This window comes from Vicia villosa, unplaced genomic scaffold, assembly GCF_029867415.1.
Source record: "Vicia villosa cultivar HV-30 ecotype Madison, WI unplaced genomic scaffold, Vvil1.0 ctg.002981F_1_1, whole genome shotgun sequence".
NCBI lineage: Eukaryota > Viridiplantae > Streptophyta > Magnoliopsida > Fabales > Fabaceae > Vicia > Vicia villosa.
Window position 1 is genome coordinate 75,051 of NW_026706082.1, and position 25,452 is coordinate 100,502.

The following is a 25,452-nucleotide window of genomic DNA, read 5'->3' on the forward strand; positions in this document are numbered from 1 at the left end:
AAGAATATTGGCCTGGAGTTGTTCGACTAGAGAACCTAGCAAGACAATTACCTCTGAAACTTCTTTTGAGACTTGAAACAAGTCCACTTTCTTCAAAAGTTGATTCAAGCTATGACTCTTAGTAGGATTCTGACCAAGAACATCCGCAAGGTTGGTCTCAAAGAATTTTTCTTTTATCTGATGAAGGAGACCAGAGATGTCCTCCTTGTCACCAGATTCTACAGGAACAGCTGGAGAGACATTAAGTTCAGAAGATGAAGTAGTGTTCACATTCATCATGGCCTTCAGGAAACTGAGGGGGTCAGTTTGCTTAAGCTGTTCCAGTTCTGAAGGAGTAAGTTGCACAGAGATAGGCGTCGAAGTTGCCCCAGGAACAACTTTTGTGTCAAAGGTTGAAGTTTCTTGAGGATTGTTTTTATCCGGTTTAGAAATTTCCTCCATGGCATCTTGTTCAGACACAGTAACTTCACTACCATTTGGTCTCTGATTCGCATTATCGCTACCTGAGCATGGATGATCTTCTCCCAGGTTTTTACCTTGGTGGGTAGGTGGGGATTCATCAGTGGAATGGCTTTCTTCGACTAGCGTATTAGGAAAGATGGTGGCAAGAGGCCTAGCATCTTCAAGAACTGGTGAGAGAACATGAGATTTGTTTTGAGAAACATCTGCGTTAAACAAACCAAAATTAATCATAGTTACAAAGTTCTGAGGAGTTTATTGATGAAAATGAAGAGGTTATGATTACCTTGGAGTTTGTCGACATTAATGGTAAGGTCAGAAGCCTTAAGATCCGAAGTAGCAGTGCCAGTATCATCCTGCAATAACAAGGTAAGATGTTAATTTGGTCGTTTAGTTAAAATTTATAAGATGATTTCGGGATGAAACCCAAATACCTTGGGTGGAATGTTGTCTGGACTCGAATTGTGGCTTTCGACAACGAAAGCATTGCTGGCAGTTTTTAAAGGTGATTCTTCAGAAGACGCCTTGTCGCTAGAGGAAACGACTTTAGAGGAACCTGACCCTTTCTCTTTTCCCAAAGGGGTAACAACTTTTTGTCTCTTTCTATGTCCTTGCCTAGTACGGGAAGGAGATTTGTCTCCATCATCTGAGATAACCGTTGAAGAGACTTTCCACTTCGAACCTACCGGGGGTTTCGAGCTCTGGAAAAAATGAATTGAGCAAAGTAAGTACTACTCATAGATTGTACAAGATTAGAATATAAAGTGGGTATGTACCGTGGGCCTCTTATCAGTGGTGACAGAATCACTCTCATTCGGCTTGTTGCTCTTAGACGCTTCAGAATCCTTCTGTGCAGAAGCTTCTTTGATCTTTCTCTTTCGAGCAACGGCTGTAGTTGAAGCTGGGATCAGTATATCATCAAAGAAAAGAAAAAGTTAGTCGAAAGATTGCCTGAGCCCAAACCTTCAGGTATTGAAGTCAAGACACAAACATGTACAAGATCTATATGAAGATGCCCTTTGAAAGTATCTAGGGTATGCTTAGTCGGAACCACTCGTTCGGCGCGTTTTTTAGTACTTTCTTGAAGAATTTTTAAAGCGTTTCCACACACAAACCAGTCAGGAAAAGGAGGGCTTAGGGCCACACCAAAATCAGCACTTGGCAATGGAGGGAATCTTGGAGGATTAAGTTTGAAAGGCACTTCATAACGTAGTCCTGGTCGAACAGACGGGGGCAATTTCAACTTATCCAGTTTAGCAGAAAACTTTTCGCGTAAAATGACTGCAGCTTCACGAATGGTCCGACTAAGATCATCAGGCCTGTAGATAGTTTCAAAGAATTTTTGAAAGGCTTGGATTTCTTTAATATGAGTCAAAGTACCTTTGTGAAAATTCTCCTGCACATCAGCAAAAGCTGTAGTTAGTTCTTGAGTAAGACTATCGGCATCAAAGATTTGTGTGGTGTAATAACTCGCCCACCATTGGTGAAAATCTGGTGTGGAATAAAAAGCAGGTTCGAAGGAAATAGGAGAGAGATTGGCAACGCCAACATATTTTTTGATTTTTTATTCACACTCTTCTTCAGATAAATGCAAGGTATGGAAACACATATGGTTCCTTTTATCGTACAAACATTTGGGTTTTATTTGAACCAACCAAACTGTCTCGAGACTAGATTTGGTTGGTAGCATACAAGAACACAATGGCCTTTGGATGGTCGAAGACGGTGATAAAACAGCCTTGGAGTAAGAAAGGCTTTCCAAATTTCCATAGACTCAGTTTGTTGATCCTGAGATATTGATGGGAACCTTCGAGTGAACCACTCAGGACCGACTGTTCTGTGTACGAACGGAGCCATGGAAGGATCGAATCGATTACGCTGGGCGAACATCATTATATATGCTAGGAAATGTTCAAGGAGTTTCCCAGTCTCTTCTTTCGGAGTTAGGTAAGCCAACCTGGTTCCTTCTACAGTTCGATTTTTAATCTTATTATCTTCTTCATTTACAATGCCTCGAAAGGGAAGATGAGTTTTAAAAGTAGCGTTAAGCCACAACTGCAATAGCCAGAAAGGACCAGCAAAAAGCAAAGTTCTATTTTTGTGGTTTTTAGTAAGGTTCACGGCTTCGCTAAGGTTCTCATAAAGAAATCCTAGGATTAGCTGGTTCAGGTTGAGTTTCTTTCCAGCATGTAGCTGATTAGCCATACAAAGATATCTCTTTGCAACCTGTATGGACCTTGAGCAGAAAACACATCGTGAGAGCCACAGTGCTAGAAAAGCAATATGCTCCTCATCGGAGACCTTTGTTTGCGTTGTGTTATGGTAATTCTGAATGAATGCAGTATAAGTGACTGTTGCCTCATTGAAATTAATAGTATCAGTATCCATATCATTTGGGTCAAAGGTTTCCCCTGTTGGTCGAAGTCCTGTAATAGCATCTATATCGAAAAGAGTGGGGGTAATCATTCCACATGGAAGGTGGAAGGTGTTGTGGGAAGCATCCCTGAAGTGAACCGCTGCTACTAACATGGGTTGGTTATACTCTAAGCCTGTTTTGGATAATTGAATTAAATCATATATTCCTAATGTTTTCCAGAAGGATTCCTTATTTCCTTCTACTTTCGTTAACCAGGCATAGTATAGTTCAGAATCTTTGGCTAACGGGATTGACCTAAACACTTTCACAAAGTTGGTCATATAGTTTAACCTAATTTTCGTCAAGACCAAAGGGGTTGCAGTTGAAGCTTCTTCAGCATTATCAGGTTCTCCTAGAGATGAATGTTCATCTTCATCTATCTTAATCTTACTAACTAAGGGCCTAGTTCTATAATAAGCAGGAAAGAATTTGTTCATAGATGGATTGTTTTCGCCTGGTAACGGACCCATAAAAGCAAGAGGTTTTCCAGAATGTTCAAAGGGGATGATTACCTGAGAAGCGTAGATAGCGCGCGCCTCTGCAGTATTAAGGTTTGGTATGTGTTCTTGTTCTCCTAACTGCGTTGGATTTTGGAGCTTTAGAACAGGATGAAGAACATTTGAAGGTGAAGCCATGGAGAAATTTGATTAAGCAAATAGGTTTTGAAGGGACTGAAGTTGTTCTTTTGAAGGAGAATAAAGAAATAGGAGTGAAAGGTGTATAAAAGTGCAAGGTCAAGTATTTAAAGGTTTAACGGAAACCCTTTTAAATCTTTTGGGTAAAAACCAAGGGACACGCGGCAGGCATTGATTTAATCCAACGGCGGTCGAATAAACTAGCTTTACTCCTAGTATGTAGGAGTAATGATCAAGAAGTAAGGTCAAAAACGTGGGAATGTAAGTTATGAGAAGACATCTTTGAAAATGACAAGACGTATTAGAAACAGGGTCATCAATGATTATGACGTCAGTCAGCAATCTTGGAACTTTCAAAGATAAGTAAGGGACGAAATCTTATGACGACAAGAAACGCCTATTTCTCTTGTTTTTCGAAACAGGCATTTATTGGGGGCAATTTGTTAGCTGAAGATTTCGTTTTGCAAACATGGTCCTTCGAAGGATAAAAACTCGAAGGAAGGATGGTTACTGATGACCATCTTTGAAGATAAAAATGGCTCCTGATGGCCATGCTTCGAGAATGAAGATTTCAAAGTTATAACGAAGATAGTGAATGCCGAAGCTAGTAGGAGTATATGTCTTCGAAGACTTAGACAAATTTCGTGAAATATGTTAAGTATTGACACTTAGCGTACTTTTTTAGTGTTTTAATGTTAAATACACTGCCACGCGTCGAAAAAGGACTTAGGCGGGAAGATTTGAAATTCGAAGACGGTTTCGTAACTGTCTAAAGACAGATGGCATTCCTGAGGTTCTTATGAGAAACATGGCATTAGATTAGCGTAGGACCGTTAAGGTCGAAACTAGTATAAATAAGGGTCTTAATATTAGGATTCCGGGTGTTCATTTTGTACAAACCACTCACATATCACTCAAGTATCAAGTGTTAAAGAGAAAGAGTTCGCTGAGAAATGTACGTATGACACCACCATTTTAATACATGTGTATTTTCCCTTTATTATCAAGTATCTTTCAATATTATTGCATTTCGTTTACTTCTTGTCATTTACATTTTTGTACTCATTATTTTCATGTTATTTATCTTTAAAGTATTTAACATTTCTGCACTTTAAGATTTCTGCATTTTTACAGTTTCGTCTCATATTTTATCTTGACTTACCTTTCGCTGAAGTTATACTCACGTGTATAATGAAGTGATTGCTAATTTTATTTGTTTCGTTCGAAGTAATTCTTATTGACAAGATGAATCATAGATATGGTTCGAATGACCATCAATAACAATCTTTTTGACTATGTCCTAGGATCAATCTAGTCGATCCTGCGAGTAACCAAATCATATTTATTATAGTTTGGAAGACTAGCGGTTGTTTACCGGAAATCACCGTAAACACATACATGCATCATAAATGAAATATTGTTTTGCCATCATGTTTCTGCATGTGTATGGATCATTAACCCTCAATCAATTGCTATTTATCTTGCACATACACGATTTCATGATCAATCTCAGAATTAGGGTTCTTCACGATTTCTAGAAAATTGATGATCTTAGAGTGAGAATAAATGAATTGTGAGGATACCATCATGTTCCTTGTGAAAAATCGAGCAAGATAGGCTATTCACTTGGTCCAAACAATTCAGTTTTCAGAAATTTCAAAATCAAATTGGGGATGTGTTCCTAGCGCCATTTTTGTTCAGAGAATTCAAATGATTCGTTTTAAAATATAATTAAATCAATGTGTATTACTTAAAAGCTGCGCGTGCAGCTCAGTTGGTTGTTGTTTTTGTTGGTGACCTCAAGGTCACGAGTTCAAGTCCCCTAGAGACCAAACCTCTTTTTTTAACATTTGTTTTCTTCATTTATTTTCACAACTTTAATTAATTAATTAACCAATCAAATTAATTCATTTTGACTTCATTTTTTGTACACTCTTTATTTAATATGTATATTTTATGAATATCCAAAAAATCACATAAAATATTTATTATTTGGTATATTTTTATTAGGTTTAAAATGACATGTTTTTAGGGTTTTTTTTAATACTTTAAATATTGTTTTTAATCACTTGTAAATATATTTTTTGTTTTGATCAAATCCTAAACATTTGGATCTTAGTTAAACATAAGATTTGTCTTTGTTTAAATTAAGTTGATTTCTTTCAAATTTCAAACCGTTTTGAAACAAACGATCACAGTTTTTCAAAACAAATAAACCATTTCTTTTTGGTTTTCTTTTCAAAAACTCTTGATCAAATCTTTTTGGATTAATCAATTGATTTTCAAAACATGGGCATCCCTTAAGGTGTAAGCCCCAAACCTCTTTGTAAATTTTTTTTTTCATTTACCTACATAACTTTAATCAAAAACAAATCTTTTTTAAAAACCTTTTTTTTCTAGGGTTTTCTCTTTCAAAAAACTCTTGATTAAATCTTTTTGATTGATCGAGTCATTTTCAAAACATTGGGCATCCCTTATGGTATAAGTCCCATTCCTTTGTATAAATTTAGGTTTTTCATTGTATATATGCCTATCTTTTTATACCGCGATCAATTTGATTTAAACCCTCGAATAACAAGATCAAAAATTAGGGTTTTCGTCAAGATCTTAGTGGGCCTCTCCTTATGAGTTGTAAGCCCCATCCCTTTCTCTTTGTATAGTTTTTCTTTAAACAGAAAACTTCTTTCAAAACAAACTTTCAAACTATTTTCGAACGACGAAACCTCGCGTCTCTTTACAAAACAATCAACCATGTTTTATAAAATAAAACATGGGCCTCCATGTAGGTATAAGTCCCAACCCCCCTTGTAAATATTTGTTTACATAGCTTGAATAAACTCAATGGGCCTCTCCCCGAGTATAAGTCCTGAGTCCCGTGTATACAAACGGATCATCCTTACAGGTATATTTCCTTCATAAACTTCATTGTATACACACACTTTGTTATATATATGTAATTGTTCATACTTGTTCATGTTTGTCCATGTTTGTTCATACTTGTTCATGTGTTTGTTCATGTTATATATACTTGTTCAACTTAGTACAACACTAGGTTCCCCATAGCCTCCTATTGGGCTTCGTGCAAAGAACTCCCTTAGTTTAGGTTAGGACATAGAGTATGGTTTCTCGGTGAAACCGCTCTAAGAGCTCAAACCAACTATACCATGCCTCCTCTTGGGCTTTGTACAAACGACTTGTCCCTCCCATAGCCTCCTCTTGGGCTTACAATGCAAGGACCCTCGATTGTCCCTCCCATAGCCTCCTCTTGGGATTACAATGCAAGGACCCTCAGACAGCCTCCTCTTGGGCTTCGTACAAGGACCCACGGGCTTCTTATAAGCATCCCCAATATCCAAAACAAATACCCTAGGAGATTAGACATTTATCATCTCTATGATAGGAGTATCTCATCTATATCATCACAATCAATCAATCAAACTTCTTTTTGCCACAAGGCTGGCTAATCAATCAAACCTTTTGCCACCAGGCTGGCTGATTAATCAAAGTTTTTGCCACAAGGCTGGCTTCGTCGAAACTTTTGCCACAAGGCTGGCTGATTAATCAAAACTTTTTGTCACAAGGCTGACTTATCAAAAGTTTTTGCCACAAGGCTGGCTAATCAAAATTTTTTTTGCCACAAGGCTGGCTAAACAAAAACATCTTTATCATTCTAAGCACCATAAGTGGCACAGCCCAGGTCTTATAATGAAAAGATTTCAAACAAAATCAAACAGATGTATGTGATGATATAGATTAGATACATCGAGCATTAAGATGACATTTGTCTCTTATCCTTTGCTTCCACTAGCATAAGTGGGAACTACGATTGCTCTGACTTTCTCAACATTCCTTTGAGAATACGTAGGCACAAGGTCGTATCCTTGGCGAGCAAAACTTCTCCCTCAAACCACTCAAACCTTAGCACCCGTAGACCTCGAGCTACAGATGCTCTAATTCCCTCTAAGGTATATGTATGCAGAGGATCGCGATGATCTTTGCGAGCATAATCAAACAAACACCTTAGGTCCCACCTATCTCACAAAAGAACCCCACCATAACATAGAATGAAATAAACATGATAAAGAAACCTATAGAGTACTATAGATACGTTGGGTGCTAATACCTTCCCTGCATATAACCAACCCTCTTAATCGGAATCTCTCCCCCACTTCTGCATTGCTTTTAATTTTGTGTTATTTGCTTTGCATTTCTTTTAAGGTTATTGCAACTTTTCCCTTTTTCATGTTTTGGAAACAATAAAAAGTTTGGTCGTGACAAAAACAAAAGAAAAATCTATTTCTTGAGCATCGAGCCCAAAGAAGGCATCAGGTGTCTCATCCCCGATCGATTTTTCCCCGCGACACTTTCCCAAATGTCTCTTCCTATCAATATGGTGCCAAGCAAGCACAAACCGATTTCTCATATCCGAATTTCCCTCTTGATTAAGATAGAAGATTCCTGACACAAGAATATTAGCGGGTCTCTGCTTCATGGGGTAGCAAAATTGACGCCTTGCAAGAATGGGGTTGTAGGTAATTCCTCCTTGTATACCAAGAAGAGGTACATTAGGGAATTCTCCACAACTATCAATAATCTCACCAATGTCATAAGCAGGATTGTACCAATGGATATTCCCATTAGTAAGAGGCATGATCTTCTGAGACCATGATAGACCATCAGGATTGCTCAAGAAATTCTTAGCCTGAGGTAAGTGCGAAATAAACCACTTATAGAGTAAAGGAGTGCAACAGTTAATAAGTCCACCTTTCTTATCAGTCCTATAGTGAATGGAATGATATGTATCCCCATGCAAAGTAGGCACGGGATTCCCAATCATGAAGATCCAAATAGCATTAACATCGACAAAGTTGTCAATATTGGGAAAGAGTATCAAACCATAGATGAGCAAGGCCAGAAATGTCTCAAAAGCAATCATACTTCCTTTACTAGACAACATAGAAGCATCTCCAATCAAGAACTTAGAAGTCAACCCCCAAATTCCTCCTTTTTTAGCCATGTTTGCTTTCACATCTGATATTTTCAACTGAAGAAGCTCTGCTATCTCATCAACTTGAGGCTCTTTCTCCAGACCACTAAATGGTATATCATTCGTAACTAGCAAACCAATCCAATAAGAATACTCCTCCAAAGTGGGCATAAGCTGATAATCAGGAAAGGTGAAACAATGATAAACCGGGTCATAGAACTGCACAAGAGTCTCAAGAATCCCCTTTTCCACTTTGGTCTTCAAGATAGAGATCAATTTCCCATAACGGTTTTTAAAGTTGTCAATATTAGGAACCAAAGTTGCTAGCTCTTTCAAATCTTTCGCATTTGAATTCCTGAAAGTGTAATTCTTGATGCTTCTCTTTTGATCCATGGTACCTGTGATGTTTACAAACAAAGTCTCTAAGTTCCTTGAAAACCATTTGTAAAGGACATTTTTTATGAATGCATGTATGCATGGTTTATGCATCAATCACAATCAAGAGCACATAATATCACATCAAATCACACAAAAAATCACACAATCCAGGTTCAAAGGTTCGGCATCACGAGCATGGAGCCATGGGTCTACCCATCCCACAAGGCGTGATCTAGGGAATTTTGTACCTGCCAATCGGGTTCTACAAAGGTTCCCAGAGTTTTCAATCTTCTATCGGATACCACCGGCACGCATAATTGCTCATGGGCGCCAATAATATGCCTAAAAAGACCTCGTCTGAGCGTAGTATCGCATGACAACAAGCTCAAATTGGTACTTGATCTTGTTTCTGCACTACATCCTAAAAAGGCTTAGATGGGTTAAAAAGGTTCTAGGTCATTCAGCTTCTACGGACACTCACTATTGAAAGTAATAGCGTTCTTACGATGGTTCGTAACAACATCTACCACCTTCCATGAGGCCTCCACTGATTGGGGTTCCACCATATGACACTCATGGTAAGGATTGCTCCTGACATGCGACTATTGGTCTTACCACCTCCTATCTCAAGTTACTCACCAAAGTTCGGGTTAGAACTTTATCTCATCACAGAGGAACCATCGAGTACCAAAAAGAAAAAAGAAAATAAACACACAAAGCACACAACAATATATACAGATAAAAACACACAGATAAACAAAAATATGCTTAACACACTTAAAACCGGATCCCCAGTGAAGTCGCCATTTTTCTGTAGCGGGGAAAATCTGAGATCGAAGCCACAGGATTGACTCGACTCAATATTTCGTTTGAAATCGCCACCGCGCTTTATTTTTTCAAAGGAAAAGGGAAAAGAACGTAAAACCCAAAGTTTTATTTTTAAAACAAGAAAGAGATCTCAGTTACGGGTGTTGATTATATGAGGGGAAGGTTTAAAGCACCCCTCATATCTGTGGTACTCCACAGGAACCTTTTTGAAATTCTGTGTCGTGTGTGCTAAAAAAAAACGGTTTGTTTTATTTTTAAAAATAAGCTCGGCAAAGCGTTAAGCTTTGTGCCTACATACCTCCTCGGTGCAATGGAGAAGTCAGAGCTAATGTAGTTCCTCTTAAAGGGAAAACTTTTTTTAAAACGAATAAACACTTTATCGTCGTCGGAGAGAAATACTCAACCATTGATCTTGAGCATGAGAACAAACGAGTTCTTTGCATCGCAAATGAAAGAAAGGCTCCAACTCGGATAAAATCAACGAGTATGCCATTAGCTCTCTCACGCGGAAAAGATCTCATTATATCAGTCAATTTCAAAATCGTGGGGTATAACCACTCGTTTCAACAATTAATCGTGTCTAAACTTTTGAAGAAAAGGCCATTAAGGGCAAAAGATATTTTAAAGAAAAGGTTTTGAAAAGATTGCAAACATAAGAATATTTTGGAAAAAGGGAGAAGATTTTGAAAATAAAGAAGGGGAGGAGATGAAGAGGCTAACCTAGTGCATAAAATAAAAGCTTAAGGAAAGAAACGGTCTAACCGAAGAAGAAGCCAACACTTGACATTATGAGTCAAGGTAGATTTCCCATCCTTTGGAATATTAACACTAAACCGGAGCATTACCACTTAGGGATCCAGATGAACTTATTATCTTTAGCACCACTTTGCATTAAGCACATTAAAATTCTGACGAAAATTGGGCAGAGTAACGGCTGTTTTCGGGTAAAATCCTTATCTCAATGCCTTGGAACTAACCATCAAGTACTTTCAAGGAAATACCTGCATACACAAACAGACAACAATCCAATGCCAGACAGACAGAATAACAGCAGAGTAATAACAGAATAAGGGTCCAGAGGCACTAAGTCCATAAGTCCGAATCTCCAAAATGCTCAGGATAGTAACTGATAGTCCGAAAGAGAGCCTTATGTGTTTTTTAGATTTTGGTTGATTATTAGTGTTTTAGCATAAAAGTAAAGTATGGTCCAAGTGGACAAAAGAAAAATAGCGGAAACATAAACATATGTCCAAATGGACAAAGAGAAAATAACGGAATGTAAATATGATGAAATGATAAAATAAAGCATAAAACAAAATATAAAGAGCAATATAATAAATTGCGGAAATTAAAGTCAATTGTTAGATGTTAAAGATAACCATCTTGAAACATGTCAAGTATGTTATCAAAGTTAGTAATAAAGATCGATGGTGAGTGAAGGATGTACTCGGATTTAAATTCAATGGACATTTATCAGAAGCTTGATAAAATCATAGCGACTACACGATAAATTTCCATAAGTCTTAAATCAACCGCATACAATTCTCTTCCATATTTGATCTTTTTTATTTTGGACACGAAATATTGCACTATGTTAAGCAGATCACCAAGTGATTTATGTAGAAATCACCCTACAACGAGGCCGGTCAAAACTTTATGTGCTAATGCATGCGAGAGAAGCGATATATAGATCACTCTCCGAAAGCAATACCGCACGAAAAGAAAAAAGGTAGCGATTTAGTCTTTACCAAGAATCATAGAATTCTCAAGGTGTTAAGACTTTCATCGATCAAAAGGAAAAAAATAAGAAGAAGAAGATAAAATGCATAAAATAAAATCAACTCACACTATCATTAATATCATTCATCTAATATTATGGATTTGGTCATTTAAAACCTATTAACATCCTAGATCCAATGATATTAATGAAGTGGAGGAAGAAGGAAGCCAAAACAAGCATAAAAAAGGCAAAAAAACCACATTCTACCAGTAGGAAATCGATTTCATGCAGGGGAAATCGATTTCCATAGTGCTGTTTTCAAAAAAACAAGTTACGTACAACATGAAATCGATTTCAGCCATGAGGAAATCGATTTCACCAGTGTAAATTTCAGCAAAAAACATCATTTAAAGGCATGAAACTTGATTTGAACAAATATACAAATATCTTGTGGTCACACATCAACTTGAGCACGAAATTTCCATCACAAAACCAGCAAATATCATCAATGTAGCATCTAAGATGCATTAAGCCAAAACAACAAAGATCTACATCATGGATTTAGCAAATTACCACTTCTTGAACAAAAATCTTGGAGTAGCTTCAAGAACAAGCACAAAGTGTGTAGATCCTTCAAATTTGGAGATGAACAAACAAAGAAAAGAGTGAAATGTTGGAGGTTTAGTTCAAATTTAGCAAGATTCAATGTGAATCTCACTAATTCTATGAAAATGAACTTTGGGTGAGGGTTTTGGAAAGGGTGAGAAATGAATTTGCAAGCAATTTTTTGGCTCTCCAAGCTTGAGAAATGAGAGAGTAGTGACCTCTATTTATAGGATGAGAGCAAGAGTAGTGGCAATTTGGTCATTTGCTCTTGGTTAATTAACTTGTGTTTAATTGGTAATTAAATGGCATTTAAATGGTAAAAAATGGTAAAATGAGGTTAAAATGGAATTAATGAAGGGAATTATTTTGGTGAGGTGGAAAATTGGTAAAATGACAAAAATGGTCAAAGAAAATAGGTGCCAAAATCAAATCAAGCTTCCCTCTCTATTTTTTTTTTTGAATTTCGCCTCAAGGAAATTGATTTCCCCAGGAGTGAAATCGATTTCACTCTGTTCCAGAAGAGAATTTGGCGCAAAATACACTAGGGAAATCGATTTACCCAGGAGGGAAATCGATTTCATGCTGTCCAGAATGTGATTTTGTTGAAAATTGCTATAGGGAAATCGATTTACCCAAGAGGGAAATCGATTTCATGCTGTCAAAGTGTGGAAAATGCCTTGCTTATGGATGTCTTGGTTTAGTACATGCAAAAGAAAAGCGTACAAAGAAACAAAACAATATTTTTGGTATTTGGTTAGTATAAAACAATCATTGGTGCTTGATGATTCCCCTCAGAGATGATCACAATATCAAAGATAGAGCTACAATATAGTGCTCTTGATTAGTGCAAATGATGTATGATCTTAAGGTCAAAAATTGGGGTATGACAGTTCCTCTTCTGGGGCAGGGGGGAAGAAGCCATACAACGGATTTGCTAAGAAAAGAGAGGGTGAAACGAGTGCCGCCTACTATGGTAAAGGCAAGAGCCATGCTTATCAACAAGTAGTCGTTGTGACCATACTAAATGCACCTCTTCAACAACAACAACAACAGAGGTATCCTCCGCGTCAGTATCAGCAAAAGCCGAGAGCACCCAGAAATTTTGACCCTATACCTATGACATATGCGCAACTGCTTGCCCATCTTTTACATCTTGAGTTGGTGCAACTTCGTACCATGGGTCCTCCACCTGCTAAGCTCCCTCCTAACTATGATGCAAATGCTCACTGTGATTTTCATTCTGGGGTTGTTGGTCATGATATTGAACATTGCATAGGATTCATGCATAAAGTACAAGATCTGATTGATTCGAAGGCTATTGAGTTCACCCCTACTCAAGGGCCTAACGTTGTTCAGAACCTTATGCCTCCCCATGGAGCTCATGCTGCAAATGCCATTGATGTTGTTGAAGATGCTCACCTAGTCAAAGATGCGATCGAACTAGGTTCGTTGTTGCCATTATTGAAGAAGGAATTATTGAAGATGGGTCTATACTCTGGTTGTGGAGAATTCTGTATTGACTGTATGGTCATTTCCTTAGTTTGTGATAAAGTGAAAAGTGGGGTTCAACAGATGATGGATAGTGGGTATCTACAGTTTGAGCGTGTGCGACAATCCTGAAATAGTCGAGAATGAAGTCAATGTGGCATCCGTCCCGTATACTCCTGCCAAGATTCCAATTCATGCCAGAGCACCTCCTTTGGTCATTACATTGCCTGGTCCTGTCCCGTATAATAGTGAAAAAGCAATCCCATGGAATTATGGGGGAGAAGTGTTCTACCAAGGGGCCAAGTATGAGATTAAAATGCCAGTTAAGAAAGAAGATGTGGATAATGTTGTTGGCATTGGGAGAATGACAAGGAGTGGTCGTATTTTCAATCCTCCCCAGAATGCCCGTGATGATAATGCCGAAGCTCTAGCTCAGGCTAAAGGGAAAAGAGTGGTAGAAGACACGGTGGAGCAAGGGCAAAGCTCTAATTCGGAAGATACTGTGGCCAAAGAGATGGAAGAGTTCTTAAAGATCATCAAGAAAAGTGAGTATAAAGTGGTTGACCAACTGAGTCAAACTCAGTCAAAGATTTCAATTTTACAGTTGCTTTTGTGTTTGGAGACACGTCGAAATGCTTTGTTGAGACTTCTAAGTACTGCCTTTGTCCTTCCGGAGATCTCAATGAATCAACTTGAAGGAGTGGTGTCAAACATCAACGCTGGTAATGGATTGGGATTCACTGATGCAGACTTGCCTTCCGAAGGCAGAAACCACAATAGAGCTTTGCATATATCAGTAGAGTGTAAAGGGACTATGTTATCACGTGTTCTCGTGGATACTGGATCTTCTTTGAATGTATTACCGAAGTCGTCTTTGATGAGGCTAGATTATTCTGGTGTTGAGATAAGGCCAAGTGAATTGACGGTGAGAGCCTTTGATGGCTCGAAGAGATCAATGTTTGGGGAAGTTGACTTGCCAATAATGATAGGTCCCCAGCTCTTCACCATTACTTTCTTTGTGATGGATATCCACCCGTCTTATAGTTGTCTCCTGGGACGTCCATGGATCCATGCTGTTGGGGCCGTGACTTCCACATTGCATCAAAAACTCAAGTTCGCAACTCAAGGAAAGATAGTCACCATATGTGGGGAAGAAGAACACGTGGTAAGTCATCTCGCGTCTTTCAGGTATATTGAGTTGGAAGGAGAGGTCCATGAGACAACATGCCAAGCTTTCGAGGCTGTCCAGACTATCAAGATCCCCTATGTTGAAAATAAGAAGTTGGAGGCCCCCATGTCTTCACTAAAGGAAGCTAAAGCTGTGGTTGAATCTGGTCATCCCGAAGGATGGGGCCGAGTCTTGGACTTACCGATCAAGTAGGATAAATGTGGGATTGGATATCAGTTTGGTCAGAGTTCATCTAATGGGGCCTCCGAGAAGCCCGGAACCTTCGTTCCGAACAAGTTCTCTAGTGCTGGCATTGTCAAGGATCATATTTGTGTTGCCGATGATGATATGGATAGCGATTATGACATCGAGGAATGGATCAAGCCGTGTGTCCCAGAACAGAAGCTTCTCAACTGGTCGTCCGAGGACATCATCTCAATTTCTTTTGATCAAAAGTAATACTGTTTGTTTTTGTTTATCATGCAATAATTCCTGTGTTCTGCCCAAGACACAGTGAACACATGTAGGGCATTCATTTGTTGTTTTTCAATGTTAAAATCATTAATAAAATGACGTTTTTGCATTCAAACATTTTGTTCCCTGTCTTTATTTTTTTTTACTTTTACATTTGTTATAAACAAATAAAAAAATGGCAACGTTTCTTATTCATCATCATCCCTCCATTCTAAAATAAAGCATAAATCATAATTCATGCAGATCCACTTCTCCTCCAGATTCTGTTGATAACGATCTTGCTATGCCTCGCTATGACTTCGACATTCCTATTTATACCGCTGAAGAAGGGGATGAAGAAGACTGTGAACTCCCTGACGAGTTGTCTAGATTGTTGAAACAAGAAGAGAAAGTGATCGTGCCACATCAAGAGCCTATTGAGACGGTGAATCTTGGCACCGAAGAGATGAGAAGGGAGGTTAAAATAGGGGCTTCTTTGAATGAGGATGTAAAAGAAAAGTTGATTGGAATGTTGAAGGAGTATTCTAATATCTTCGCTTGGTCTTACGAAGATATGCCTGGATTAGATACTGATATTGTTGTGCATAGGTTACCTCTTAAAGAATATTCTCCGCCTATCAAACAGAAACTCAGAAGAACACGTCCTAACATGTCCAAGAAAATCCAGGAAGAGGTTCAGAAGCAGTTTGATGCAGGTTTTCTCGCTGTAACAGTTTATCCACCATGGGTCGCCAATATTGTACTAGTACCTAAGAAAGATGGGAAGGAACGAATGTGTGTCGACTATAGAGATCTGAATAGAGCGAGCCCGAAGGATGATTTCCCGCTTCCTCACATTGATGTGCTAGTAGATAATACTGCTCAGCTCTCGGTTTTCTCCTTCTTGGACGGTTTTTCTGGTTCGATCAAATAAAGATGGCGCCCGATGACATGGAAAAGACAACATTCATTACGCCTTGGGGCACTTTTTGTTACAAGGTCATGCCGTTTGGGTTGAAGAATGCTGGGGCAACCTATCAGAGAGCTATGTTGACTTTGTTTCACGACATGATTCATAAGGAGATCGAGGTCTATGTGGACGACATGATTGCAAAGTCCCATACTGAGGAGGAGCACCTTGTTCACCTTAAGAAATTGTTTGAAAGGTTAAGAAAGATCAGGTTAAGGTTGAATCCCAATAAATGTACCTTCGGAGTGAGATCAGGAAAGTTTCTTGGTTTCATCGTAAGTAAAAAGGGTATTGAGGTCGACCCTGCTAAGGTAAAAGCTATACAAGAGATGGCTGAACCGAGGACTGAGAAACAGGTTCGTGGGTTCCTGAGAAGGTTGAATTACATTGGGAGATTTATCTCACACCTTACCGCCACGTGTGAACCTATCTTCAAACTGTTGAGAAAGAATCAGGCAATAAAGTGGGATGACAATTGTCAGAAGGCATTTGATAAAGTTAAAGAGTATTTGCAGGAACCTCCAATCCTTATGCCTCCAGTGGAAGGTAGACCGTTGATCATGTACTTGACAGTCCTCGAGAATTCAATGGGATGTGTGTTGGGACATCATGACGAGTCTGGTCGAAAAGAGCATGCAATTTATTACCTTAGCAAAAAGTTTACCGATTGTGAATCAAGATACTCACTACTCGAGAAAACTTGTTGTGCTTTGGCATGGGCTGCTCGCCGACTGAGACAGTATATGTTGACTCACACCACTTTGTTGATTTCGAAGATTGATTCGATCAAATATATATTTGGGAAGCCAGCATTGACAGGAAGGATTTCCCGATGGCAAATGATCTTGACAGAATATGACATACAATACACTACTCAGAAGGCCATTAAAAGTAGTGTGATTGTTGACTATTTTGTGCATCAACCAGTGGATGATTACCAGACTATGCACTTTGAGTTTCCTGATAAGGATATAATGTGTGTGGCAGAGACTTCCAATAGTCAAGATCAAGAGGAAGGACCTGAACTAGGGGCGTGATGGACGCTGGTGTTTGATGGTGCTTCTAATGCATTGGGAAAGGGTATTCGGGCTGTGCTTACTTCTCCGAAAGATTTTCATATTCCGTTCATAGCCAGGATTTGTTTTGATTGTACTAATAATGTGGCTGAATATGAGGCTTGCATATATGGTATTGAGGCTGCCATTGATTTGAGGATTAAAAATCTCGCAGTTTATGAAGATTCCGCCTTGGTGATTAGTCAGATCAACGGAGATTGGGAAACGCGCCATCCCAACTTGATTCCCTATAGAGAACATGTTATGAAATTGGCTCAATATTTTGATGAGATCACCTTTGATCACATCCCACGAGAGGAAAATAATTTGGCTGATGCTTTGGCCACTTTAGCATCCATGTTCAAAGTTAAATGGGACAATGAAGCGCCTTCAATTGTGATCAAAAGGTTGGATGAGCCTGCATTCTGTGGCGTTATTGATAACGTGCCTAATGAAAAACCATGGTTTTATGACATTAAGAAATTTCTGGAGACCCAAGAGTATCCCGAGGGTGCTTCCCTTACGGATAGGAAAACTCTGAAGAGATTATCTTCCAAGTTCTTCCTTGCTGGAGGTGTGTTGTACAAGAGGAATTTTGATTATGTGTTGCTCAGATGCGTGGATAGACACGAAGCAGCAAAGATCATACAAGAGGTGCATGAAGGATCCTTTGGTACACATGCCAGTGGACACACCATGGCTAGAAAAATATTAAGAGCAGGTCATTATTGGTCGACCATGGAGCATGATTGTTTCAGCCATGTGGTGGTATGTTACAAATGTCAAGTGTATGCAGATAGGGTTCATGTACCTCCGGTTCCTCTGAATGTGTTGACATCTCCTTGGCCGTTTGCTATGTGGGGCATCCATATGATTGGAGAAATTAAGCCCACCGCCTCTAATGGACATCCTTTCATCCTCGTTGCTATTGACTATTTCACCAAGTGGGTTGAAGCTGCTTCTTACGCAAATGTCTCCAAGCAAGTAGTGACTCGCTTCATCAAGCACAATATAATTTGTCGTTATGGGGTTCTTGAGAAAATTATCACTGATAATGGACCCAACCTTAATAATAAGATGATGAAGGAATTATGCGAGAACTTCAAGATTACGCATCATAACTCCTCCCCGTGCACGCCAAAGATGAATGGCGCAGTTGAAGCGGCCAATAAGAATATCAAGAAGATTGTGCAAAAGATGGTGGTCACCTATAAAGATTGGCATGAGATGTTGCTTTTTTCTTTACATGGTTATCGTACCTCGATGCGTACTTCCACAGGGGCAACTCCCTTCTCATTAGTATATGGCATGGAAGGGATTCTTCTGGTTGAGGTCGAGATTCCTTCATTAAGGGTATTGACAAATGTGAAGCTCAGTGAAGCTGATTGGGTTCAGACCAGATTTGATCAACTGAACCTCATTGACGAAAAGAGATTAGCAGCCATATGCCATGGGCAAGCTATTCAAAAGAAGATGAAGAAAGCCTTCGACAAGAAGATTCGTCCTCGACACTTTCAAGTTGGTGACCTTGTGCTCAAGAAGATCCTACCTATTCACAATGATCCTAGGGGAAAGTAGACTCCGAATTACGAAGGGCCTTATGTCGTAAAGAAAGTCTTCTCAGGTGCATACCTCATGTAGGTCATTCGTATAACACTTGCATGCATATCATTGTTACTGAGCAAGAAAATTGACAAAAGAGGGGCTGAGGTTAATGAAATTCTTGATGAAGAAGAAAATCTGAGGTCTTATTGAAAAGGACCATTTCCATGGACATACTCCTAAAATCAGGGTTTCATTCTCTCCAAGTCAAAGATCCGGTTAAAAGATACAATCCTTAGGCCCATCAAGGTTTTCAAAATTTAATCAGGAGTCGATTTTGAAGGTGAAATGTGGTTGTCCTGAAGAAATGTTCACTGAAGCTTCTTTGGTTGAAAATTGATTAAGAGTTAGATCAGAAACGGATTAATCGGGAAAATTCATCTGGAATCGAAAAAATCAGGAAAAGCTGACTTTTTGGTCGAAGTCAAAGTCAACTGTCAAATATTGACTTGCGGTGGAAAATCGGTCAAAGAAAATCAAAGAAATAAATAAAATCAAGAAAATGTCAAAACTGCCAAATTTGGAAATTAAATTGAAATGAGAACATGCCAAAAGAGGGAAGTCACAACACTTAGAAATTATTTTGAAATTTTTGGAATGGATAAGCAGTCAACTTTAAGCCCTGATTACACGTGTCTAAAGGGATTATTTCACATAAAGTTCAACATCAATATTGTCCACCTCATGGAGATGAACAATTTTGTAGTTGACATGTTTTCTATTTGAAGATTGGATCAAAAGTTATTGGGGATTAAAGTTGAATACTTTCATTGGAATACAAGTTAAGTAGCAAGGCAAGATTCTGGGCATCGTGACACATTTCATCAAGCACGTGGTGTGCGAACTTTGAGGCTGATTTTAGAGAAGCATAGAGGTTCATAAAATACAAACTTGATATTCACTTCTTCATATCCATGTCCTCTATCCATTGAAACAAGAACCAAGCAAATTGGATGTATATTGAATCATTCATGGAGCTTCAAAGTCTCATCCTCGCAAAGTCAAGCTTGCACTGCCGGTCAGGCCAAGACCCATGTCATGCGCGAGACATTCCACCAAACACCTGGCGCGCCAATTTTAAGATCATTTTTCGAGCTCTACAAATTTCCAGTTGGGATCAATCTTGGTATCAAAATACTCATTGCCATGTCATCTATCCATTAAGCTGGGGATCTTTAATTTTAGTCATATGGTCGATGAGATATGAATGCTCAAAGTAGTGCCCTCGCAAAGTCACGTTTTGATAAAGACATGGGAAGGCATGGACACACGCGCGCGCATAGTCTTGGCAGTGGTGGTTCCATGAGTTCATGGCCATGTTTCTTACACTTGCAAATACTATGTCAATATGTCTTCAACACCAAATCTCATCCCCCCGCCTCCTCTTTGCATTGATACCAAACTCGAATCCAATGATGAGTCATAGAGAGAGAGAGAGAGATAAAAGAGCTTGAAATGAGCATGTTCGAGTGATAGTGTTAACAATGCCTCAGGCCCGAAATGTGTTACACAACCTAGGAGCACCAGCATCTTTCCATAAAAGCCCATGCATAATCTAGCACACGTAAAAAGGTCACCAAGGATTTACCAAAAAAAATGCTACACTTGTTCATTAAGTTTAGAAAAGAAAAGCTACTCTACAATGAGTCACACTACAATACCATACACACACACTCTCTATATAAGCTTTTCACATCTCACTCTCACTCGGGCACGATTCATTTTCTCCTCTCTCCCATTTTCTTCTCACCTTTCAGTCTCTTCATTCTCTTTTCACCCCTTCTTTACAAAAGTTTGTTACGATTTGTAACTAACTTCAGTTCACCACTACTCATTCATCATCTTCTTCATCACCTTCTACCACCTTCACCATAACCAACTGTCCAAAAAGCTCCAAGATCCTCTATTGCCATTGTTCATCAAGATCTAACGAAGCATCATCATCACCATATCTTCACCTAGCTCTATTTTCGTTTTGTTGCAAGCAAGTATTGTCTCTGTTCAAGACTCTGAAAGTTGTTCTGAAAGACTGTGTTCGCAAGCATAGCAAGCTAGATCTCGGCACTACCTTCAAGATCCGGATTCAAAACGTGAAGTCTTTCGAAGCCAGTCATCCAAGAACTCTTTCAGGTACGTGCTCAAATCATTACTAAGCATGCTAGCACCATGTATAGATTGTACGTGCATCTGGAACGTGACTAATTCTTGTTATATTCGCTTGAAATTTTCGTTTGATTGAGTGTGATTCTTTTCAATATGATTGTATGTCTGCTAGGTTAATTAGGTTACCTCTTGAATGTTGCTTATCATATAGATCATCTCTGTGCCATTTTGTTTAAGCTAGGATTTTGCATTTGCTATCGGTTTGTTACTTAGAGTGGGAATTGATGAAAATTAATGGTAGAACCGTGAACTACGCGAAAAACCGAGGCAGGCTGTTACGACTGGCTTTAAATTTTAAGTTAAATAACCTAAATTACAGAGTCGCCACCTATATTTATTCTATCCTAAGGATAAGAGAAAATATGGGATAAAACCTATTTAAGAGTTTTCTAGGTAAGTTGAGAAATTAGGGTCAAGGGAAGGTGTTAAGCACCCTTAACCCTTCCTTAAGGTTTACAGTGTCTCTATAATAAGGTTTATAATAAGAGTTTTACGGTAAGGTTTATAAAAAGTTGTGGTTAAAAGTATACAATAGGGTAGAGAATAAAATCTCAAACCTACTTAATTTTTGGGGAAGGGGACTCGCCTTGTTACCAAGTGCCTACGTACCTCCTTATGGAGGATCAGAGTCTACGTAGTTCGGTGTTGGTTGGTGTTTTTTATGAGATTGTATGCATTTACTTGTATGTTGAAAGTGTTTTAGAATGTTTACGTAGTTCGCAGTTCGTAGTTTTAAGTGGTGAAAATAAGTTTTGCATACAATCCATTTTTTGTATTTTGTTTGTGTTAAATAGTTAAGGTTTTAATTGAATTAGAATAGTTGTATTAGATATGTTAAATTGCAATTAGAAAATTTTAAGCGTTTCAATGAATAGAATTTTAAATTGTGAATATAAATAATGATGTCTTTAAATGTTTTAAGTTGATTTACGCATTCTTAACGACATGCATTCGATTATCACTCAAAGGTATTAGCCAATTGCGCATGATTTTTTTTTATGGGGCTTCAAATATTTGACCGGTGCGGCATAAAGAGCTGACCAATTCGAAGACGAGATGAAATAAATATTCACCCATCATTTATCTGTTAAAGGGGGAATTAGAATTGAATATGTACAAACCAGCTAGTTTAATTAATCTAGAAAATACTAACCTAATAAAATGTTTATTTGTTTATTTTAATTTTTTAATTGTGTTTTAGAGTTATTTTTATTAAAGCCTAATAAAACTAGATTAGCTAACTAAAAGTAGCTAACTAAAACTAATAAAAAAATCATAACAAAATTAAAATGGCTGAATACGACTAATAAGATAAAAGAACATTTTTAATCTTTTAATATGTAAATTAAAATAGTGTGATATTATTAACATCATTATTTTAACAAACTCTTATTCTTCAAAAGAAATGTAGAGACAATTTGAAAAGAAAAGGAACACGAGCAGTAGCGTGAAAAGTTGCAATGTGATTCATACAAAATCACAATTAACATAAATTCTAACTTTGACATTTTTTTTGAAATTTTTTTCAAAAACAACCACATATGATGTGACACTTGGCAAACCAATAAAATAAAATAAAATAATTAACAAGCACACCACAGCATCAGTACCAAAAACATATACATATAGTAAACCTTAAAAAAAACCTTGTTTGTCTCTACAACACCTCACTGCCAAAAGCTTCTTTCCATTTCCTTTCACAACCAAGACCTATCCTTTTCATCTCCCTACCTGTTAGAAACAAGAGCCAAAAGCCAATGTAAATCAAAACAAAATAAATACTACAGCTAACATACCGTGTTCCGTCGTAGGTGTGCGGTGGTGGTTCAGCTTTGAATCAGTGTCGAGATCTATCTTTTTTCCTCTATTGAATCTGATCCATTTTTTGTACCTGAATCTGCGAATATTGTTAGTGCAAATATTTGTTTTTATTTGTAGTTTAGAAATTGTGGTTAATGAAAAATAAAGATACTGAGATGTTTATTTAAAATAAAAAGTGGGGGAGTGATTTTGTAAAGGTTGGTTTTGATGCATGTGTAGATGGTGATAGATTGATAAGTGGTGTATGTGAATAAATGTGGCGAGGAATTGTTGTTGATAGTACAAGATAGTTAGAGTTTTGCAGGTTTTTTTTTTACTTAGAAAAATATGTGGAATCCTTGTTAGTAATAGGTTTTTTAATTTGTGTGTGAACTTATGGTAGTAACGTGAACATAAAAAAAATTTGTACGTGAAAAGGGCTGAAAAAAAAAGGTGCCCCCCTGTTGATTAGACATTGGCCTCCTTTTATACTAATAAGAGTGATCTTTTTATAGCCTTCTAAATATCTCAAATGATGGAAAGAAATAAAACCAATTCAAGTCAATTAAAATGGTTTATTGTCCCTTCCAATTTGGTCTTTCTTGTCTTGGAAACAAAATATACACCATTTAACTATTTTTTAATTCTTTTTTATTTATTTTGCTATTTTATGCATAAAACATGACTTAAATGAAAAGATTATATTTTTTTTAAATAACAATATTAAAAAACCAACGAAAAATTAATAATAAAAAATAAATTTTAAAGGACAACTTTTATTCTTCTTTTTTTATAATTTTATTTATTTAATAATATAATAATTATAATAATACTAATAATAAAAATGAAAAAGTTAGTGAAAAGAAAAAATGGAAAATATGAGAACAATGAGATTCGAACTCGGGATCACTTGCTCATACTTCATTACACAAGTTCTTTCGCCAATTGTGCTATCACATTTATTCGAAATTAAATAGCGCTGCAAAACATATGGAGGTCTAACAAATACTTGTTATTAAAATATACAAATACTATTATATATTTTAAATAAGCAATCAAAAAATGTTAGTATAAATAAACTAAAACTTTAAAAACTCAAAGTTTACGATAAATTGACTATTAGAAATAGGGCGGGCAAATTTGGGGTATGACAGCTGCCCCTATTTAATTACTCTTCGATTGAAGGATGCGAGAATGTGCAGTTCTCGTACGTTCAAATCGGAGGGTGATTAAATAATGGAAGACCCCAAAATTTAACCAGTAAATAGGTATAGATGACGCAGTTAACTTATCCCTACCAAGGTTCGTGAATTGACATATCCGTTTCGCCATAAAATTGACACTTATAGCCACGATATACACTTGTCACATATTTCGCTTCCTGGTAAGGAATACAACTATCGACTATATATTTCCAATAAAGTCGAGAATGTTTAACGTATATTCTGCATTCTTACCGCGACCTAGTGGGCAAGGAATGCGGTTCCGAACTCTGTTTGAGATCCGTCCAATAGAGTTGGGGAAACATGAAGAATTAACTTGCTAAAGCCTAGAGACTGACATAGCAAGTGCTCGATGATGCGTGTGTTTAGTTGCATGCTGTGTATGTTTTGTTTTAACCTGCTTAACCTGTGAATAGGTTTTAGCCTGTGAATAGGCGCTCTAACATGTAAATAGGCGTTTTTACCTATGAATAGGTGCCTTTGGCATGTGAATAGGCGTTTAGCCTGTGAATAGGTGTTTTACCTGTGAATAGGTGCTTTTGGCCTGTGAATAGGCGCTAAGCCTATGAATAGGCGTTTTTGTCCTATGGATAGGCGCTTAGCCTGTGAACAAGCGTTTATCTGTGAATAGGTGCTTTACCTATGAATAGGTGTTTAGCCTGTGAATAGGCGTTTTACCTATGAATAGGTGCTTTTGGCCTGTGAATAGGCGCTTAGCCTATGAATAGGCGTCTTTGTCCTATGGATAGGCGCTTAGCCTGTGAATAGGCGCTTAGCTTGTGAATAGGCGCTTTACCTATGAATAGGTGCTTTTGGCCTATAAATAGGCGCTTAGCCTGTGAATAGGCGTTTAGCCTGTGAATAGGCGTTTTACTTGTGAATAGGTATCTTTGGCCTGTGGATAGGCGCTTAGCCTGTGAATAGGCATTCTTGACTTGTGAATAGGTGTTTCAACCTGTGAATAGGTGTTTAATGATTATGTTTAACCCTAAATTTGACCAAAACTTGGCCAGGAGCTTGGAGATTAAATGATAGCTTCCAAACGGGAATTGAAACATTACCAGATGAGAATTTGTTACTGAGTGAGAATCGAATTTTGACGTAAAAGTCAAACAGGAACTGACTACTAAACGAGAATTAGATTGGATGGTTTGCTAGGACGAGAACTGGACTTTGTAAGGATTTTCCAAGACGAGATTTGGACTTTGTAAGGATTTGCCAGGATGAGAAACTAGACTTTGTAAGGATTTGCCAGGACGAGAACTAGACTTTGTAATGATTTGCCAGGACGAGAACTGGACTTTGTAAGGATTTTCCAGGATGAGAACTGGACTTTGCAATGATTTGCCAGGACGAAAACTAGACTTTGTAAGAATTTGCCAGGGCGAGAACTGGACTTTGTAAGGATTTTCCAGGATGAGAACTGGACTTTGTAATGATTTGCCCATATACGACGGCTATGCATATGTCGGCTTGGTAATGTTTATGTATGTGGATAATG

At 37.9% G+C, this 25,452-nt stretch overlaps 1 protein-coding gene across 1 annotated transcript; it reads left to right on the forward strand.

Moving 5' to 3' along the window:
• The first annotated feature begins 13,205 nt into the window (after positions 1-13,205).
• LOC131640166 (uncharacterized) lies at positions 13,206-16,072 on the forward strand. Its single transcript, XM_058910573.1, has 5 exons — positions 13,206-13,551; positions 13,655-14,874; positions 14,923-15,140; positions 15,403-15,531; positions 15,748-16,072. Exons 1-5 carry the CDS (start codon positions 13,206-13,208, stop codon positions 16,070-16,072), a joined length of 2,238 nt encoding a protein of 745 aa, XP_058766556.1.
• Positions 16,073-25,452: the final 9,380 nt, after the last annotated feature.

Excerpts from the sequence above, each read along its gene's own strand:
- LOC131640166 (XM_058910573.1), top strand. The coding sequence starts at position 13,206 with ATGGGTCCTCCACCTGCTAAGCTCCCTCCTAACTATGATGCAAATGCT. Across the intron at positions 13,552-13,654 it reads TGGAGAATTCTGTATTGACT|TCGAGAATGAAGTCAATGTG; the intron begins GTATGGTCATTT and ends ATCCTGAAATAG. Across the intron at positions 14,875-14,922 it reads ATCCCGAAGGATGGGGCCGA|TTTGGTCAGAGTTCATCTAA; the intron begins GTCTTGGACTTA and ends ATTGGATATCAG.